Source organism: Lagenorhynchus albirostris, chromosome 7, assembly GCF_949774975.1.
Source record: "Lagenorhynchus albirostris chromosome 7, mLagAlb1.1, whole genome shotgun sequence".
Classification (NCBI taxonomy): Eukaryota; Metazoa; Chordata; class Mammalia; order Artiodactyla; family Delphinidae; genus Lagenorhynchus; species Lagenorhynchus albirostris.
In genome coordinates this window covers 98750106-98771726 of record NC_083101.1, presented here as the reverse complement: position 1 = coordinate 98771726, position 21621 = coordinate 98750106, and the positions used below count along the sequence as shown (strand labels likewise).

General features: G+C 46.4%; 1 protein-coding gene across 2 annotated transcripts in view; it reads left to right on the top strand.

Annotated features, from left to right (window-relative positions):
* Positions 1-21621, top strand: part of GFRA2 (GDNF family receptor alpha 2) — a 97416-nt gene that overhangs the window by 22579 nt on the left and 53216 nt on the right. For both annotated transcript variants that reach the window (XM_060153576.1, XM_060153575.1), the window contains exon 4: positions 18725-19079. In XM_060153576.1, the coding sequence (XP_060009559.1) occupies positions 18725-19079 (355 nt within the window). The remainder of the gene's footprint in view (positions 1-18724; positions 19080-21621) is intronic.

The following is a 21621-nucleotide window of genomic DNA, read 5'->3' as shown; positions in this document are numbered from 1 at the left end:
TTAGACCTCCACCTGGAAATGCCAGGTAGGCAGTCGGATGTAAGTCTGGAGCCCTGGGAGAGGTCAGGGTTGATATATAGGTTGAGAATCGTTAGCATATAGATGGTATGTACAGCCGTGGAACCATGAGGTCACCTAGGGAGAGTATAGACAGAGAGGGAGGCTGGGGCTCTTCACACAGAGAGGAAGCACTAGCAAAGGGGGCTGAGACCAGGGCCAGTGAGGAAAGGGGAACCAAGTGGCGGGGAGGGGGGAGGGGAGCTCCGCAGGCAGGGAGACGAGTGTGGAAGGGGAGCCCCTGGGCGGGATGCTTGGGAAGAGGAGGAAGGGAGGACAGTGAGCTCGATGGGAGATCATTCTTGAGAGAGGGCAGCGGGGAACGATGGGGTCCGTAGATGACAGTGCCAAGGAGGAGTAGGGGGTGGACTGGTGTCAGGAGTCCCACAGGAGGAGAAATGGCCCGGAAATGACCCTGCGGAGGAAGCAGGACTCCCTCCACCTCTGGGCCCGGAGCTGCCCAATGGTCACTTCTTCCCAAATCAGTGTGCTAAATGACCAAATCTCTGATTTTACCGGATTTATGAATCTGCAAAAACTTGATTCCTTTCATCATTTGTAAAACTTTTAGAAATTCACATTTGAATATGGTTTTCATGGCTTCTGAAGATTCTTGCAAATGGTCTCCACTGCTGTGTTTTAAGATATATGCAGTTTTCTGGAATTTAAGCATCAGGAGTTGATGTAGACTTCTTAGAGCAATAAAGTATATTTCATCATCAGTAAAAAAAATTAGCTTACGATTGGTGCTTCCAGTCTTACCTTTATTCATCACACACACAAAAAAGGCTGACGAAGGATTAAGGTGAACCACATCAATATGAAATGCCTCAATTTTGGTTTTTAATTGTTATAAATTCAGAATTAAAGCTGATAAGCCATTGTGGGAATTGGCATGAGAATGGTAAAAATCTTAAATATATAAAAAAAAAATCACGCCAAGACTATATTTAAAAGGACAGAGAGCCTTCAAAAGTGGCTAACAAAGTCGCTTCAAACGTGAAATACTGAATGAAGTTTTAATTTTTAATTGCTAGAAACACAAAATCAAGACGCATATGCCTTTTGCGGAATTGGAGAAAATTCTGACAGTGCTTAAAATTTGTCAAAATATAAAATGATATTCAAAAGCAATTGATTTTTTTTTTTTTTTTTTTTTTTGCGGTACGCGGGCCTCTCACTGCTGTGGCCTCTCCCGTTGCGGAGCACAGGCTCCGGACGCGCAGGCTCAGCGGCCATGGCTCATGGGCCCAGCTGCTCCGCGGCATGTGGGATCTTCCCAGACCGGGGCACGAACCCGTGTCCCCTGCATCGGCAGGCGGACTCTCAACCACTGCGCCACCAGGGAAGCCCAGCAACTGATTTTTTTTGAATTGATTTGCAGTGAATTTGCCATTCATCAAATTGACTTTTGGTGGGTTGGCCTGCTTCCAAAAATGCAGGGGCTCCGGAGAGCGCTGGGGTGGCCGCGTGCTATGTGGGGTGGAGGTGAGGGGAAAGTTCTGACAGAAAGTTGAGGACGTTAGGGAGCCTGGACTAAGACTGCTGGGGCCGGTTTGAGGAGGGCGGGCACCAGAGCAGTGGGGTAAGGGCTGGGCTCCCACTGGGCCCATGGGCCTTGAGTGACAGCAGAGCCCTGGCAGGAGGGCATTTTGGGCTTGGTCGGTCATCTCTCGGGGAAGTTGAGCTTTCACTTCATGCTGGATGGCGTGGGGCTCCCGGACACCAGCCACAGCTCCTGATGGTGCGGGGGCCCAGAAGTGAGAAAGATCTTTGAGGTCCTGCTCTCTTAGGCTTCTTGGGTAAGCAGAGGGATCTCTGAAGCCCTTCTCTTGCTCACCGACAGGGAGACTGGGAACCCTTTTGGCTCTTGGTATGTGATGCGTGTGGCTGGAGTGACAGGCACATGGGACAGGCCAGTTCTAGCAGGGCGCGTGAAAACGGAGAGATGGAGGGGAGGGTTTTTCTAGCCAGGGAACACATTCTTTTAAAAAAATATTTTTGTACAAATTTTAAAGGTTACTTTCCATTTACAGTTATTATATAATATTGGCTATATTCCCCATGTTGTACAATACATTCTTGAGCCTATCTTTTTTTTTTTTTGCGGTACGTGGGCCTCTCACTGTTGTGGCCTCTCCCGTTGCGGAGCACAGGCTCCGGATGCGCAGGCTCAACGGCCATGGCTCATGGGCCCAGCCGCTCCGCGGCATGTGGGATCTTCCCGGACCGGGGCACGAACCTGTGTCCCCTGCATCGGCAGGTGGACTCTCAACCACTGCGCCACCAGGGAAGCCCTTGAGCCTATCTTATACACAACAGTTTGTACCTCTCACTCTCCTATCCTTGTATTGCCCCTCCCCCCCATAACCACTAGTTTGTTCTCTATATCTCTGAGTCTGCTTCTTATTTGTTATATTCGTAGTTTGCTGTATTTTTAAGATTCCACATATAAGTGATATTATACAGTGTTTGTCTTTCTCTGTCTGACTTATTTTACTTGGCTTAATGTCCTCCAAGTCCATCCATGTTACTGCAAATGGCAAAACTTTATTCTTTTTTATGGCTGAGTAGTATTCCATTGTATGTATGTATGTATGTGTGTATATATATATATATATGTATACACACACACACACACACACACACACACACCACGTCTTCTTTAGCCACTCATATGTTGATGGTCACTTAGGTTGTTTCCATATCTTGGCAATTATAAACAATGCTGCTATGAACATCAGTACATATATCTTTTCGAATTAGCGTTTTTACTTTTTTTTTGGATGTATACCCAGGAGTGGAATTGCTGGATCATATGGTAGTTCTATTTTTAATTTTTTGAGAAACCTCCATACTATTTTCCACAGTGGCTGCACCAATTTACATTCCCACCAACAGCAGGGACCACATTCTTAAACAAACATTTATTGCACATGTGCCATAGGCTGGAAACCGCTTGTGGCATTTGTGTCCACATTATCCCGTGGAATCTTTAGTGCAGTCCTGTGTGTAGGCAGGGTGGGTGTTGTATCTTCATTTTGCAGATGAGTAAAATGAGGCTGAAAGAGGTTGTGTTACCTGTGCACGCTTGCTCTGCTAGTCAGTGCCCCAGCCGGGTCCTCTAACTCCCCAGACATGGCTGGGAGTCCCTGCTCTTAATCACCAGCGCAGCCCCAAGCAGGATGGGCAGGGATGCTCGTGAAGCCTGCAGGGTAAGCCTCAGGCCAAAGGGAAAGTTTCTGTTTGTTACCTTGATTATAATCTCATGTTCACACCGGAATGTAAGCTCTAGGAAGAGAGGAGTTTTGTCAGTTTTGTTCATTTCTCCAGCAGTGTTCCACATGTACTGGGTGCTCAGTAATTGACTGTTGTAAAAGTTAATGAATCTTGAGGGAGAGCTGGTCATGGGTGGCCCCATAGGGCAAGAAGCATGGAGGTAATGGTCAGGGTGGCTGCAACCCAGCAGGGAAGACGGGGGGCCCCCACGTGGAATCTCTTCTCCTTGCCCCTCCCTCTTCCTCCTCACCCTTCCCGCCTTTCATCCAGCCCTGTTTAGAGTTTGTTTAGTCTACATCTCATTGTTGAGTGCCTCTCTGCTCACCCTTGTGCCCCTAATTATCTGGACTCAGTTGACTGTCCTCCTTTTTGAAACTCTTGTCTTGGTTTCCATGACACCAGCATCTCCAGATTGTCCATCAGGTCATGGTCCGCTCCTCCCCAATCTCCACTAAACGATGGCACCTGGAGCTCTGTCCTGACCCACTTCCTCTTCTTCATTGTCATCCTCAACCTCAGCTACCTCATGTAGTTATGTGGCTTTAAATAGCCTCCAATGTCAGTCATGCTCAGTTTTATCACTAGCTCAGACCTCTTTTCTGAACTCCAGACTCATTTATCCTCTTGCCTTTCAACATGTCCATGTGGACATCTCACAGGCATCTCAAACTTCAGTTGAAAACGTTCTGTTCTGCCCCTCCTTCTTCTCTCTAAGTTTTTCCTGTTTCACCAAATGATTCCACCATCCGCTGGGTGCTCAGGCCAAAAACCTAGGCGTTTTCCGTGATTTCTCTCCTTCTTCCCATTCAGTATCCAACCCATCCTGTTGGCTTTATCTCTAAATTATATGCAGAATACGCTCGTTTTTTGACATCTCTGCAGTCACCATTCTCCCCAAGCCTGCTACGGCAACAGCCTGTAACTAGTCTCCTTTTTAGCCCCCTCCCCTTCATGGGAACTCGGTCTTCCATCTGTCAGCCAAAGTACATGAGGTCGGGTGACTCCCATCCTTAAAACCCTCTAAATGCTTTGCATCTTAGAATAAAATCTGAAGTTCTTACCCTGCTCTGCAAGGTCCCACATGATCTCTGCTGACTGTCCCTCTGGCTTCCTCTTCCTCTCATTTCGTTTCGGAAACTCCAGCCACTTTCCCTTCCTTTTGCCTATAAACACACCGAGCTCATGCCTGTCTCAGGACCTCTGTACCTGCTCTTCCTTTTGCTTGGGTTTCCCTTACCTTGGATTTTTTTATTTGCATGTTTCACTTCTGCCCTTCATTCTTTCTCAGCTTGGATGTCACCTCCTAGGACAGGCCCTCCCTCATTCCGCGTTCTCTTCTGAATTCTGCTTATTTGATTTTCTTCATAGCGCTTTACATTGCCTTATTTATTTGTTTGTGTGTTTATTACCAGTCTTCCTCTCAATAGAATAAAGGCCTCTGGAGAGCAGGGACTCCGTCTTTTCAGCTCACGGCTGGATTTCTGGGGCATGTGGTCAGCACGTGAAAACAGCCGTTGGCTGACAGCTGTTTGACCTACCAGGATGTGGAGCTGTGCCTTGTGAGCCCTGGTGTGTGTGTGCATGTTGAGGTGTGCACACGCGCTGTTGAGTTTGCAGGGTGGGACAGGGGAGCTCCCTTATTCCCTCCAGCTCGCAGAGTCCTGCAGTGGCGTGTGGGGGGATGGGAGTAGACAGGAGAGTCACAGAACTTCCTAGAAAGCCATATAGTTCAAAACCTGTCATTTTGGGCTTCCCTGGTGGCGCAGTGGTTAAGAATCCGCCTGCCAATGCAGGGGACACGGGTTCGAGCCCTGGTCCAGGAAGATCCCACGTGCCGTGGAGCAACTAAGCCCGTGTGCCACAACTACTGAGCCTGTGCTCTAGAGCCCGCATGCCACAACTACTGAGCCCACGTGCCACAACTACTGAAGCCCGTGTGCCTAGAGCCCGTGCTCTGCAACAAGACAAGCCACTGCAATGAGAAGCCCGCGCTCCACAATGAAGAGTAGCCTCCGCTTGCCACAACTAGAGAAAGCCCGTGCACAGCAACGAAGACCCAACGTAGCCAAAAATAAATAAATAAAATAAATAAATTTATTAAAAAAAATTGTCATTTTTCAGGTGAGGAAATGAGACCCAGAGAGGGTCAGTCTTTGTTGGGGGTTTCACACACTTGGGAGAGATAGAGACAGAATTAGGGGCCAGGTTTCTGACTTCCACTTTAGTGACCAAGCTGCAGAGCATGGCCTAGGGGCCCAGGGTCAGCTTGAGGGTGGACATGGCCAGAAGCAGGATTAGGGACAAGCGACAAGCGTGGCAGTTTCCTGGAAGGCCAGAAGGAAGAGATGAAAAATTCAAGTCCTATTGCTTTTGAAGTTTTGTGGAAAGGTAAGCATCTTATTTTTGCTCCTCCAGGGAAAGGCCTGCTCTGTGGTTGGAAGGTCTACCTTGATGGGCCTTTCAGTTTGGGGCGGGCGGTGGGGTAGTGAAGCCCCCAGGGGACCTGCTCTGGTGACAGCAGAGGCCCATCAACTCCCTTCTGCTGAGGATGGGTTGGTCGATTGATTGTGGGCTGGATGGGGTGTGTGTGTGTTGGGGGACCAGGCCAGGGGCACCTCTGCTTCTCCTCTGAGCCTCTGGTTCTCCAGCTTTGGAAGGCACCCTCAGAATCATGGGGAGCTTGTGAAATCCAGATTCCTGGGTGCCAGCCACAGAGCTCTTGACTGGGAGGGTCTGGGTGGGACTGAGCATCTGTGGGTAACAGGCAGTTCGAGCGAGTCACAAATGCACCAAAGTTTAAGAACTTCACGTCTAAATCAGTTACTTCTCTTCAAGGGCATGTACACCATTGCCAGAATGGGAAATGGGCATAGGAATAGATATTTGAATAGTAGTGCATTTTAACACGTCTTGGAAAAATTCAGAGCTAACATGGATGTTATCATCCAGGACAAATCTAGGTAGGTATTGAAAAATTTAAAAAGTGAGTGTATTGAAGAAATTTAAACATTTCATTTAATATAAGAATTAAGGGAGTTAAAGAAAAAATTAATTAAATATCGGCACAGGTGGTACTGGTAACATGGCCAAAACGATATAGCTGGTACCCGGGTGACTGCGGTTTGGTAAACCTAGCTCTATAAAAGAAAATATTCAAGGATATCATTTTGAAGATTTAAAGACAGATGGTCATTGGCTTGGGCGGCACCCCAGGAGGGAAGGGGGGAGGTGGGTGAAGCTTGGCTGGGGTGAGGCAGTCCCTCTACAGCTGTCCCCAGGGGCTGGAGCTGGGAGGATGAGTCCACGGAGGTTTTGGGAAGTGCCAAGCACGGTTAAATCCCACCTCCCTCTCCTTTGAGCAGCTGTTCCCATTTACTCCTTGGCCCATCTGCGCTCTTCTCAGCAGGCCTGGAGAGCGGGCTGGCCCAGGCCTGGGAGGAATTCCTTGCTCCTGAATCCCTCAAAGGTCCTGTGTGGTCTGTGTAGGGATGGGGCAGGGTGGTGGTGGGCTAGCAGGGACCTCCCTCCCTGCTGTTTGGATATTTTAGTTCAGGGGCTGCGGCCCACACTGGGCTCGTGTTTGCAGTCCAGCACATCCTTCTTCCTCCCCAGTGGGGTCTCTTGAAAAGGATAACAAAGGCTTCTGGACCCGAGGGAGAGGCGCCTTAGTGCAGATGCAGAGGCAGTGGATGGGCTGGGAAGAGGCTGTCCCAGGTCTGCCTGCCCCAGCACGGGCTTCCTCACTTACTGGGGGAGCCAGAGCAGGCCAGTCCTGGGCCTCTCTCCAGGTGGAGCGGGGCCCCATCGTCGGCCCACTGGCCTCTCTACCCACTCCGGGAGGATCAGAAGGGGCATCTTCCTGGTAACTAGGCAATTGCTGTTACTTTCGCCACCCTTTGTGTGTGCGTGCGTGCGTGCGTGCGCGCGTGTGTGTGTATTTCGTAGGAAATTTACCAAGTTTTGGCCCAGGGGTTTACATTTCCCACCCCCTTAGCAAAAGCTTTCACTATTCAAGTTCCAAATGGAAGCCGCTGAGGCTGTAATTACACCACGTTAGCTCGGGAACATACTGAGGGGAGCGGGAAGGTGCACCTGGGAACCTGAGAGCCGCCGTGGGCCTAAATTAGCTGCTGTTCATTGGCGGTTGTCACCCTGCTCCTCTCTGGGGCCCCTCATGTCCTTGCTCTCCTCCACCTCAGCCCCAGGCTGCTTGACTGTTCGCTTCCACCAGCCAGCGTCCTGACAGGTGCACTGAATGGGAAAGAACACCCTGGTTGGTCCGGGAGAGCCCTCCCATGGAAGTGGTGCCCAGAATAACCTTCATGTAGACAGGTGTCCTTGCGTCCTCGCCTGGCCCGGGCAGAGTGGCTTGACAGCTGCTCAGAGACTCGCCCCCCACCCTGCCCCATGGCTGAAAGCTCTTGCATGGCTCCCCAGCATTGTCTCTGGTGGTCCCTCTTCCAGGCTGCATCTCCAGGCACGCTGGATTGCTGTGGGCTCCTTCCAGCCTCTGACCTTGCTGTTTTTCTCTCTGCCTGGGACCCCCTTTCCACTCTTTTTGCTTCCTCTCCCTCATCATGTAGGTTGCAGGAGAGCTGTTGCTGCTTCTGGGACCCCCTGGTCTGGGCGGGATACTTTCCCCTTGGCTCCTACAGGCAGTGCCCTGACCTCCCCAGCACATCAGCATCCCCCTCAGCCTTGACCCCAGCCACGTGTCTGGGGAAGTGCCTGGCACACGGTGGACCCTCAAAGATTCGTTAATTGAATGGGTAGGAAAACGAACCTTGATTCCCTTTCTGCCCTAATTCCCCTTTTATTTTTACAAAAAGGTAGGGAACTTTTCTCTTTCTGCCTTCACAGGGCTGTTGTTGTCTGGGTAGGATATTGGGGTGATGGTTCAGTCTTCGATGATCGCCCCCCTAGTTTCACTTCCACCCCCGGGCTGGACCCCACATTGATGCTTGACTGCGCACGGTCTTGTACTGATGTTGCTGGCCCTGTGTCATTTTTGGCTTCCTTAATAATATTAGCCAACATTTTTTGAACACTTATTATGAACAAGGTACTGCACTACATTTATTTTTTCACTCATCAAATACGGATACAGCATTCACTATGTACCAGACACTGGCACCTATGGAATCAGCAGTGAGTACAACTGAAAAAACCCCTGCTTTCATGGAGCTTACATTTGGTAGAAAAATACAAATGACTAAATAAGTGTATACGATGGCAGATGGTGATGTGTAATCTAGGGAAAAGAGATCAGAGTAGGGGGTGAAGGGAGTGACTTGTTATTATGTGTAGGGTGGTCATGAAGGACTCACAGATAAGGTAACATTGAGCAGAGACCTGAAAGAAGTTGAGGAAAGGAGCTGTGTGGTCATGGGGGTGGGGGAGAGCTTTCCAGGGCAGAAATCAGCAAGTGCGAAGGCCCAGAGGTCGGGTCATGATTGGCATGCTCCAGGAAGAGTAAGGAGGCCAGTGTGGCTGGAAGGGAGTAAGTGAATAGGGGGAATGAGTAGGAAGTGAGGTCGTATATGACAGTGCTGGCTAATGGAGGTATGTTATGAGTCACATATATGCAATTCTAAAATTTCTTTCCTTTTTTAAAATTTTTATTAGAGTTGATTTACAGTGTTGCGTTAGTGTCAGGTGTACTGCAAAGTGAATCAGTTATACATATACATGAATCTACTCTTTTTTATTTTATTTTTTTTGAATTTTAGAATCTTATTGTTTTATACAGCAGGTTCTTATTAGTTATCCATTTTATACATATTAGTGTCTGTATGTCAATCCCAATCTCCCAACTCATCACACCACCCCTGCTCCCCCGCCAATTATCTCCCTTGGTGTCCATACGTTTTTTTCTCTACATCTGTGTCTCTATTTCTGCCCTGCAAACCGGTTCATCTGTACCATTTTTCATTTCATTTCAATTTCATTTCAATTTCATTTCAATATCGTTAATATACGATATTTGTTTTTCCTCTTTCTGAATTACTTCACTCTGTATGACAGTCTCTAGATTCATCCACATCTCTACAAATGACCCAATTTTGTTCCTTTTTATGGCTGAGTAATATTCCATTGTATATATATATATCGCATCTTCTTTATCCATTCATCTGTCGATGGGCATTTAGGTTGCTTCCATGACCTGGCTATTGTAAACAGTGCTGCAATGAACATTGGGGTGCATGTGTCTTTTTGAATTATGGTTTTTCTCTGGGTATATACCCAGTAGTGGGATTGTTGGGTCATACGGTAGTTCTATTTTTAGTTTTTTAACGAACCTCCATACTGTTCTCCATAGTGGCTGTATCAATTTACATTCCCACCAACAGTGCAAGAGAGTTCCCTTTTCTCCACTCCCTCTCCAGCATTTGTTGTTTGTAGATTTTCTAATGATGCCCATTCTCACTAGTGTGAGGTGATACCTCATTGTAGTTTTGATTTGCATTTCTCTAATAATTAGTGATGTTGAGCAGCTTTTCATGTGCTTCTTGGCCACCTGTATGTCTTCTTTGGAGAAATGTCTATTTAGGTCTTCTGCCCATTTTTGGATTGGGTTGTTTATTTTTTTAATATTGAGCTACATGAGCTGTTTATATATTTTGGAGATTAATCCTTTATCTGTTGATTCATTTACAAATATTTTCCCCCATTATGAGGGTTGTCTATTTGTCTTCTTTGTAGTTTCCTTTGCTTTGCAAAAACTTTTAAGTTTCATTAGGTCCCATTTGTTTATTTTTGTTTTTATTTCCATTACTCTAGGAGGTGGATCAAAAAATATCTTGCTGTGATTTATTTCCAAGAGTGTTCTTCCTATGTTTTCCTCTAAGAGTTTTATAGTGTCTGGTCTTACAGTTAGGTCTCTAATCCATTTTGAGTTTATTTTTGTGTATGGTGTTAGGGCATGTTCTAATTTCATTCTTTTACATGTAGCTGTCCAGTTTTCCCAGCACCACTTCTTGAAGAGACTGTCTTTTCTCCATTGTATATCCTTGCCTCCTTTGTCATAGATTAGTTGACCATATGCGCCTGGGTTTATCTCTGGGCTTTCTATTCTGTTCCATTGATCTATTTTTCTGTTTTTGTGCCAGTACCATATTGTCTTGTTTACTGTAGCTTTGTAGTATAGTGTGTGAAGTCAGGAAGTCTGATTCCTCCAGCTCCGTTTTTTTCCCTCAAGACTGCTTTGGCTATTCAGGGTCTTTTGTGTCTCCATACAAATTTTAAGATTTTTTGTTCTAGTTCTGTAAAGAATGCCATTGGTAATTTGATAGGGATTGCATTGAATCTGTAGATTGCTTTGGGTAGCATAGTCATTTTCACAATATTGATTCTTCCAATCCAAGAACATGGTATCTCTCTCCATCTGTTTGTATCATCTTTAATTTCTTTCAACAGTGTCTTATAGTTTTCTGCAAACATGTCTTTTGTCTCCCTAGGTAGGTTTATTCCTAGGTATTTTTGTTGCAATGGTAAATGGGAGTGTTTCCTTAATTTCTCCTTCAGATTTTTCATCATTAGTGTATAGGAATGCGAGAGATTTTTGTGCATTAATTTTGTATCCTGCAACTTTACCAAATTCACTGATTAGCCCTAGTAGTTTTCTGGTGGCATCTTTAGGATTCTCTGTGTATAGTATCATGTCATCTGCAAACAGTGACAGCTTTACTTCTTCTTTTCAGATTTGGATTCCTTTAATTTCTTTTTCTTCTCTGATTGCTGTGGCTAGGACTTCCAAAACTATGTTGAATAATAGTGGTGAGAGTGAACATCCTTGTCTTGTTCCTGATTTAAGAGGAAATGCTTTCAGTTTTTCACTGTTGAGAATGATGTTTACTGTGGGTTTGTCATATATGGCCTTTATTATGTTGAGGTAGGTTCCCTCTATGCCCACTTTCTGGAGAGTTTTTATCATAAATGGGTGTTGAATTTTGTCAAAAGCTTTTTCTGCATCTATTGAGATGCTCATATGGTTTTTATTCTTCAGTTTGTTAATATGGTGTATCATGTTGATTGATTTGCCTATATTGAAGAATCCTTGCATCCCTGGGATAAATCCCACTTGATCATGGTGTATGATTCTTTTAATGTGTTGTTGGATTCTGTTTGTAGTATTTTGTTGAGGATTTTTCATCTATATTCATCAGTGATATTGGTCTGTAATTTTCTTTTTTTGTAGTGTCTTTGTCTGGTTTTGGTATCAGGGTGATGGTGGCCTCATAGAATGAGTTTGGGAGTGTTCCTTCCTCTGCAATTTTTTGGAAGAGTTTGCAAAGGATGGGTGTTAGCTCTTCTCTAAATGTTTGATAGAATTCACCTGTGAAGCCATCTGGTCCTGGACTTTTGTTTGTTGGAAGATCTTTAATCACAGTTTCAATTTCAATACTTGTGATTGGTCTGTTCATATTTTCTATTTCTTCCTGGTTCAGTCTTGTAAGGTTATACCTTTCTAAGAATTCTTCCATTTCTTCCAGGTTGTCCATTTCATTGGCATAGAGTTGCTTGTAATAGTCTCTTAGGATGCTTTGTATTTCTGCGGTGTCTGCTGTAACTTCTTTTTCTTTTCTAATTTTATTGATTTGAGTCCTCTCCCTCTTTTTCTTGATGAGTTTGGCTAATGGTTTATCAATTTTGTTTATCTTCTCAAAGAACCAGTTTTTAGTTTTATTGATCTTTGCTATTGTTTTCTTTGTTTCTATTTCATTTATTTCTGCTCTGATCTTTGTAATTTCTTTCCGTGTACCAACTTTGGGTTTTGTTTTTTCTTCTTTCTCTAGTTCCTTTAGGTATAAGGTTTGATTGTTTATATGAGATTTTTCTTGTTTCTTGAGGTAGACTTGTATTGCTATAAACGTCCCTCTTAGAACTGCTTTTGCTGCATCCCATAGGTTTTGGATCATTGTGTTTTTGTTGTAATTAGTCTCAAGATATTTTTTGATTTCCTCTTTGATTTCTTCAGTGATCTTTTGGTTATTTAGTAACGTATTGTTTAGCCTCCATGTGTTTGTGTTTTTTACATTTTTCCCCCTGTAATTGATTTCTAATCTCATAGCATTGTGGTCAGAAAAGATGCTTGATTTGATCTCAACTTTCTTAAATTTACTGAGGCTTAATTTGTGACCCAAGATGTGATCTACCCTGGAGAATGTTCCGTGTGCACTTGAGAAGAAAGTGTAATCTGCTGTTTTTGGATGGAATGTCTTATGAATATCAATTAAATCTATCTGGTCTATGGTATCATTTAAAGCTTGTGTTTCCTTATTAATTTTCTGTTTGGGTGATCTGTCCATTGGTGTAAGTGAGGTGTTAAGTCCCCCACTATTATTTTGTTACTGTTGATTTCCTCTTTTATAGCTGTTAGCTGTTGCCTTATGTATCAATGTACTCCTATGTTGGGTTCATATATACTTACAATTGTTATATCTTCTTCTTGGATTGATCCCTTGATCATTATGTAGTGTCCTTCCTTGTCTCTTGTAACATTCTTTATTTTAAACATTTAACATTCTTTATTCTCTATTTTATCTGATATGAGTATTGCTACTCCAGCTTTCTTTTGATTTCCATTTGCATGGAATATCTTTTTCCATCACCTCACTTTCAGTCTGTATGTGTCCCTAGGTCTGAATTGGGTCTCTTGTAGACAGCATATATATGGGTCTTGTTTTTGTATCCATTCAGCGAGCCTGTGTCTTTTGGTTGGAGCATTTAATCCATTAACGTTTAAGGTAATTATTGATACATATGTTCCTATTACCATTTTCTGAATTGCTTTGGGTTTGTTTTTGTAAGTCCTTTCCTTCTCTTGTGTTTCCCACTTAGAGAAGTTCCTTTAGCATTTGTTGAAGAGCTGGTTTGGTGGTGCTGAATTCCCTTAGCTTTTGCTCATCTGTAAAGCTTCTGATTTCTCCATCGAATCTGAATGAGATCCTTGCCGGATAGAGTAATCTTGATTGTAGGTTCTACCCTTTCATCACTTTAAATATATCATGCCACTCCCTTCTGGCTTGTAGAGTGTCTACTGAGAAATCAGCTGTTAACCTTATGGGAGTTCCCTTGTGTGTTATTTGTCATTTTTCCCTTGTTGCTTTCAATAATTTTTCTTTGTCTTTAAGTTTTGTCAATTTGATTACCATGTGTCTCGGCGTGTTTCTCCTTGGGTTTATCCTGTATGGGACTCTCTGTGCTTCCTGGACTTGGGTGGCTATTTCCTTTCCCATGTTAGGGAAGTTTTTGACTATAATCTCTTATAATATTTTCTCAGGTCCTTTCTGTCTCTCTTCTCCTTCTGGGACCCCTATAACGCAAGTGTTGTTGCATTTAATGTTGTCCCAGAGGTCTCTTAGGCTGTCTTCATTTCTTTTCATTCTTTTTTCTTTATTCTGTTCTGTGGCAATGAATTCCACCATTCTGTCTTCCAGGTCACTTATCCATTCTTCTGCCTCAGTTATTCTGTTGTTGATTCCTTCTAGTGTATTTTTCATTTCAGTTATTGTATTGTTCATCTCTGTTTGTTTGTTCTTTAATTCTTCTAGATCTTTGTTAAACATTTCTTGCACCTTCTCGATCTTTGCCTCCATTCTTTTTCTGAGGTCCTGGATCATCTTCACTACCATTATTCTGAATTCTTTTTCTGGAAGGTTGCCTATCTCTGCTTCATTTAGTTGTTTTTCTGGGGTTTTATCTTGTTCCTGCTTTTATCTTGTTCATTTATCTTGTTCCTTCATCTTGTTCCTTCATCTTGTTCCTTGGCTAGAGGTACATAGTCCTCTGCCTTTTCATCTTGTCTATCTTTCTGTAAATGTGATTTTTGTTCCACAGGCTGCAGGATTGTAGTTCTTCTTGCTTCTGCTGTCTTCTCTCTGGTGGATAAGGCTATCTAAGAGGCTTGTGCAAGTTTCCTGATGGGAGGGACTGGTGGGGGTAGAGCTAGGTGTTGCTCTGGTAGGCAGAGCTCAGTAAAACTTTAATCTGCTTGTCTGCTGATGGTTGGGGCTGGGTTCCCTCCCTGTTCATTGTTTGGCCTGAGGCAACCAAACACTGGAGCCTACCCAGGCTCTTTGGTGGGGCTAATGGCGGACTCTGGGAGAGCTCCTGCCAAGGAGTACTTCCGAGGCTTTCTGCTGCCAGTGTCCTTGTCCTCACGGTGAAACACAGCCACTGCCTGCCTCTGCAGGAGACCCTCCAACACTAGCAGGTAGGTCTGGTTCAGTCTCCTATGGGGTCACTGCTCCTTCCCCTGGGTCCCAGTGCACACACTACTTTGTGTGTGCCCTCCAAGAGTGGAGTCTCTATTTGCCCCAGTCCTGTCAGAGTCCTGCAATGAAATCCTGCTAGCCTTCAAAGTCTGATTTTCTAGGAATTCCTCCTCCCATTGCCGGACCCCTAGGTTGGGAAGCCTAACATGGGGCTCAGAACCTTCACTCCAGTGGGTGGACTTCTGTGGTATAAGTGTTCTCCAGTTTGTGAGTCACCCACCCAGCAGTTATGGGATTTGATTTTATTGTGATTGCGCCCCTCCTACCATCTCATTGTGGCTTCTCCTTTGTCTTTGGATGTGGGGTATCTTTTCTGGTGAGTTCCAGTGTCTTCCTGTCGATGATTGTTCAGCAGTTAGTTGTGATTCTGGTGCTCTCGCAAGAGGGAGTGAGCGCACATCCTTCTACTCCTCCATCTTGAACTAATCTCATACTCTTTTTTAGATTCTTGTCCCATATCGGTCATTAGAGACTACTGAACAGAGTTCCCTGTTCTACACAGTATGTCCTTATTAGTTATCTATTTTATATATAGTAGTGTGTATAGGTCAATACCAGTGTCTCAATTTATCCCTCCCACCAATTCTAAAGTTTCTGATAGGTGCATTAAAAAAGTTAAAAAGAAGCAAGTTAAATTAATAAATACTTTTGTTTAACACAATATATCCAAAATATTATCACTTCAACATGTAATCAGGTAAAACATTGTTTGAAATGAAATGCTTTACATTATTATTTTTTCTCATTAAGATTTCAAAATCTGGTGTGCACATCTCTTTTCGGGCTAGCTCCATTTCAAGTTCAATGGCCACATGAGGTAATGGCTTCCATATTGGACAGCACACATATAGAGCCTTGTGGACCCTGCCAAGGCCTCTGAATGAGATGGGGAAGCCACTGGAAGCTTTGGGGCCCAGGAGCATTATCTCTGCCTTAGGTTCTAGAAGGTTCACTCCAGCTGTGATGAGAGAAGATTGCTGTGGGGTGGGAGGCAAAAGGACAGAGCAGGGAGACTGGGAAGGAGACCTTTACCAGTACACAGTGACAATGGTTTGGACCGAGGTGGGGACGGTGGTGGTGGTGAGAGTGGCTAGATTCTGGGTATGTTCTCCCAGGTCTTTCTGCTGTGGATAAGAGAGCAGTCAAGGGAGGGCCAAGAATTTTGGCCTGAGCTACTGGAAGGCTGGAGTTGTTTTCAGAGGGATGAGGAAGACCTGGGGTGGGGGACAGCCTTGGGGGAACGTGGGGTGTGGTTTGAGATGCGGGTGATAGCCTTTCGGGTAGAGTTGATGGGCAGGCAGCTGGACATATGAGTCTGGGGTTCAGAGTGGAGGTCCCTGCCCTGGCTGGGGATATAAATTTGGGAGTCGACAGCGTATTGATGGTGTGTAAGGCCATGAATGAGTGGAGGGCCCTGGGGAGTGGGTGCATATAGAGGAAAGGGGGCTGAGCCCTGGTGGAGAAGATCGAACCAGTGAAGCAGGCCTGGAGGGAGAGCACAGGGAGGCAGCAGGAAGGCTGTGAGAAAAGGGGGGCTGAGGGAGCCACCAGTTGTGTCCAGTGTGCCGATGGGCAGGGGAGGAGGAACCCCCAGGGCCTCTGATCACTGCCAAGGAAGGAGGCAAATGCCAGGCTGCCGTGGGTCCAGGAGAGAACGGGAGGGGAGAAAGTGACTACTGATATAGATGACTCGTTTGAGGGGTTTTGCTTTAAAGAGGAGCAGAAAGATAGGGTGGTAGCTTAGCAGTGGGCGTGTGGTCACGAGAAGTTCTTTTTTTTCCTTAAAGATGGGCAATGTAATAGCAGATGGGGATGATCTAGTAGACGAGAGAGAGAGAGAGAGAGAGAGAGAAATGAACTCATTCATGCTCACAGCAGCGCTATGAAGTAGGTACTATTTTCCAGACGGGAAGACTGAGGCGAAGGAAGGTCCAGCCACTTGCCCAAGGCCACACAGCTGATAAGCAGCAGGATGAGTAATCGATGCAGATGCCTCAGCTTTAGGATGCCCAGTCTTAATCGTTCCGCTGTTCTGCCTCTTCGTTTCCTAGCTAGATTTGTGAGGTCTTTGAGAAGGGGCTCCTCTTACGTGTACGGGTCCAGCCCAGCACCTGGCAGGGAGAGGGCTGTGCAGAGGCGGGACTTGATAGATCATTAATGACCAGGTGATCGGAACACTGGGACCTGTGCTGGAAGTGCCATGGGAGGGTAGACGTGGCCACACCCTAGTCTTTCCCACCCTCTGTGGGGCAGGGCCTCACGTGGATAGGGTAGTGCTCAAGAAATACTGAAAAGCATTTGTTGGGTGGATGAGGAATGAATGAGAGACCATGGCGCATCCATCCTAGGACCTAAGCCGGTGGCTCTCCCTGGTATACCACGGTGCTGGCCAGATCTGGGCTCCTGCTCTGGTTTGCTGCCAGTGTGCTAGAAGATCTCCCACCCAGCTCTCACCAGAATGTCATGGGGTGGCGGGTGAGCGGTCTGTGCAGACTGAATTCCTGCCTCCCTACTCTGTCTGTCATCAGGATGGACAAGAGGTGCTCTGCAGGTGGGAGTAGGCTGGCGGCTGGGGGGGTCCCTGTGCCATGTGTTCCCCTCAGAACAGCTGAGACTTGGGGGTTGGGGCAGACACCACAGAAGGAACCTGACAGTTCCCGGGATCACCGAGGTGTTTTGCTCCACAGGCTGTGGCATGAAGCTCAAAGCCACAGCTCTGATGCCAAGGTCCCAGCCTCCAGCTCATCTGCGCTTTGCTTGATTAAGGGCTCAGCCCTGCTGGAGGCTGAGGCTGGCCTTCAGCCTCCTCCTCACACTGCCGGGCTCCCAGCCCAGCGCTTGCTTTCAGTGGTCCCGGCTGCACTAAGTGTCTGCAGTAGCAGTCCCACCCCATGGGGCCTTTTGAAATGTGTGGGGACAGTTTCAGTGGTCACAGTGGTGGGGGTGAGGATGGTGGCTGTGGTGCTGTTGGTACCCTGGCTGCTGAAGATTCCATCGTGGGAACTTCCTAAGGGCCAGCAGTGCTCCCTGACCGGAAGCCCTGCTCACATGTGCGACCTTGGGTGCCCAGGGACCCGGGGACCCATCTTGCATCAATGACCACCCAGTTGTGTGCTCTTGAGCCAGTCCCTTTGTTTCCCCATTTCCCACTTTTGTGAACAGGGCCACGAACACCTAGTTGCTTGCTTTTTGGTCTTGTGATAATTTTTTTCTTAAATCAAAGTATAGTTGATTCACAGTATTGTGTTAGTTTCAGGTGTACAGCAAAGTGATTCAGTTATATACATATTTTTTCAGATTATTTTCCATTATAGATTATTACAAGATACTGAATATAGTTTCCTGTGCTATATAGTAAATCCTTGTTGCTTATCTATTTTATGTATAGTAGTTTGTGTCTGTTAATCCCATACCCCTAATTTATCCCTCCCCCTCCCCTTTTCCCTCTGGTCTTTTTTGTCTTCTGTGTCTGTGAGTCTGTTTCTGTTTTGTGTACAGATTCATTTGTATTATTTTTTAGATTCCACATATAAATGATATCATATAATATTTGTCTTCCTCTGACTTTCATCACTTAGTATGATAATCTGTAGGTCCATCCATGTTGCTGCAAATGGCATTACTTCATTCTTTTTTATGGCTGAGTAGTATTCCATTGTATATATACACCACAGCTTCTTTATCCATTCATCTGTTTATGGACACATAGGTTGTTTCCATGTCTTGGCTATTGTAAATAGCACTGCTATGAACATTAGGGTGCATGTATCTTTTCAAATTGGAGTTTTCGTCTTCTCTGGTTATATGCCCAGGAGTGGGATAGCTGGATCATTTGGTAGCTCTATTTTTAGCTTTTTAAAGGAATCTTCATACTGTTTTTGAAATAAGTTTTAAATAAGACTTTGGTTTAATAGTTGTCATCCTAAAAGTGCACCGTACGTACAGCTTGCTCAGTGGACCCGCATATTAACTCACTTGATCTTCATCACAGCCTTAGCCGGGAGGGCTGCTAAGTGATCCCCATCTCACAGATGAGCAAGCTGAGTCCGAGAGCACAGTGACCCTGGGGGGTGTCCCCAGCATTGGTTGACTGCCTCCTTCCTTCCCTCCAGGGACAGGGGCAGACCCGGCAGTCAGCGCCAAGAGCAACCACTGCCTGGATGCCGCCAAAGCCTGCAACCTGAACGACAACTGCAAGAAGCTGCGCTCCTCCTACATCTCCATCTGCAACCGCGAGATCTCGCCCACTGAGCGCTGCAACCGCCGCAAGTGCCACAAGGCCCTGCGCCAGTTCTTTGACCGCGTGCCCGGCGAGTATACCTACCGCATGCTCTTCTGCTCCTGCCAGGACCAGGCGTGCGCCGAGCGCCGCCGCCAGACCATCCTGCCCAGCTGCTCCTACGAGGACAAGGAGAAGCCCAACTGCCTGGACCTCCGCAGCCTGTGCCGGACGGACCACCTCTGCAGGTAGGGGCCGCTGCAGCTCTGAGGGGAGTCGGCTGGGGTGCTCTGCCTGCTCGACATTCCCGAGTTCGCTGGGTTAGGATCTTGAGCCCAGAAGAGAGGGTGACTCGGACATGTGCAAAACAAATTGTCATTCATTCATTCATTCGTCCTTCCCTTCCTTCCTTCATCCATCCATCCATCCATCCATCCATTCACCCATCCATCTATTCATCCGTTCATTCATCTGTCCATTCATTTATTCAGCACAGGTTTATCATTTGCCTGCTGTGTGCCCAGCTTCAGGCTAAGCACCATGGGGGAAACCAAGATGAACCACCCTAGCAGCTCCTAATTTAACATCATAGATCCTAGAGCCTGGAGTAAGAAGGGACCTTCAGTGACTTTAGGTCCACTTCTGAAGGAAGCCCACCCATTATCCCAGTGAGGTCCTGTGGCCGTCATGGAAGGGCTCTTGCACATCCCAGAGGCATCTCCTTCCACACTGACAGCTGAGCTCGTCTAGTGCTGGGTGGAGCATGGGGACTCTGACGGTCCTGGGTTTGAATCCTGACTTTTCCACTTACTAGCTGTGTGATTTGGAGCAGGCTTTTTAAATGTCCTGAGTGTCCATCCCTTCACCCATGAAATGGAAATAAAAATACCCAAGGCACAGCATTATTGTGAGGAATAGAAGACATATGTGTTAAAGCTTAGCGCAGAGTTTGGCATAAAGTAATTGCTTAATAAGTGTCTAATTATTTGGAAGGTTTGTTTTGTTACAGTGAGTTGAAATTTGCCTCTGTGATTCTTCCGTTTTTCTCGTTTGTTATTAACCATTTATTGAACCTCTCTTGCATCCAGTGCATGGTTCTAAGGCTTAGGCATGCAGAGGTGAACACGATGCTCTCCAAGGAGCACCCAGAAGGGAGACAAACAGGGGGAGCAGGGATCCCAATGCAGTGGGCTGAGGGCTGTGGGCTCCTAGAGGAGGGTGCACGGGAGAAGGGCATCTGCCTCAAACTGGGGCTCCAGAGGATGGGGCCTTGAGCTGAACCTTGGAACATGAGAAGGAGAAAGCCAGGGAATGAGTCTGGCATGCAAATAAAAGGAACATGTAATGGGGCCACATGTTGTTGGTGGGCAGATGGATGGATGTTAGATGGATGTATGGATGAGGGAGAAACATCTTTTGCACAGAATTATTTGTTGTGTTATTTGTATGTGGGGAAAGAATATACAAAGGCTGGAGGGTAGGAGAGAGCCTGTGGTTATGGGCACCTGCAGGTGGTGGGTGCACGTGGAGTGTGGGCCACGGGGTGCGAAGGCCAGAGGTGAGGCTGCTAGGGAGACAGGGATTGCTTACTGGACCCCAGACACTGGTCTATTATATGGTTTATCTCATTAATCCTTGCAACAAGGTTACGAGGTAGGTACTGTTATCGTCTTTATCTGTCAAATGATCAGGGTCGTAGAAAGTAACTTGCCCAAGGTCACACAGCTCATGCATTTGAGAGCTGGATCCGATCTCCAGTGCTTTCCTCCCAGTGTAGCACACTGGCCTGGACTAAGATAGTGGCTGTGGGCATGGGGAGAAGTGTATCAGTTCAGAGATGATTGGTGAGTAGACTTGACAGGACTGGGGACTGGTTGAAAGTTCCCTGGAGGGAGAGGCATTTCTGTTTTGTTTACTCCGCACCTGGTCCTGCACATAGAGCCTGACGCATGGCGAGCGCTCCATGAACGTTACTTGAATGGATACATGAATGGTGGCCACCATGTTTAACGGGTGAATAATTCTGGGGCGATGGATCATTCAGCACTGGGGGTGCGCAGCATCTGAGATGGTGGTGCGGGGGGGACCATTGCCACCCCCGTTGCAATGTCTGGGGCATTTGGACCTGTGGGCCTGGAGCTCAGTAAAGAGGTTGGAGTGGAGAAATGGGGTTGGGGGTTGTGGTGGGGACTGGAGGATGGGGCTGCAGAGGGAAGGGAGCTCAGGGCCTGTGTGGCTGAAGAGGAGGCACTACTTGGTTTGGAAAATGAGCTGGAGTTCGGAGAAGGGCTGATCCCCGCAGGGCTGGGAAAGCCTGAAGAAAGTGGGCTTTTCTTTTTTGCTTACTTAAAGAAACATACCTTATTGCTTACAAAAACAATGGGAGCGATTTCAAATAAGATATGCACACTACAAGAGGACGGTTAAAAGTAGAAACCGAGGGACTTCCCTGGTGGTGCTGTGGTTAAGAATCCGCCTGCCAGGGACACGGGTTCGAGCCCTGGTCCGGGAAGATCCCACATGCCGTGGAGCAGCTAAGCCCGTGTGCCACAACTACTGAGCCCACATGCCGCAACTACTGAGCCCGCAAGCTGCAACTATTGAAGCCTGCTCGCCTAGAGCCCGTGCTCCGCGACAAAGATAAGCCACTGCAATGAGAAGCCCGTGCACCGCAACGAAGAGTGGCCCCCACTCACCGCAACTAGAGAAAGCCCGAATGCAGCAGTGAAGACCCAATGCAGCCAAAAGAAAAAGGCAAAAAAAAAAATTAGAAACTGAGGGCCCACAAAA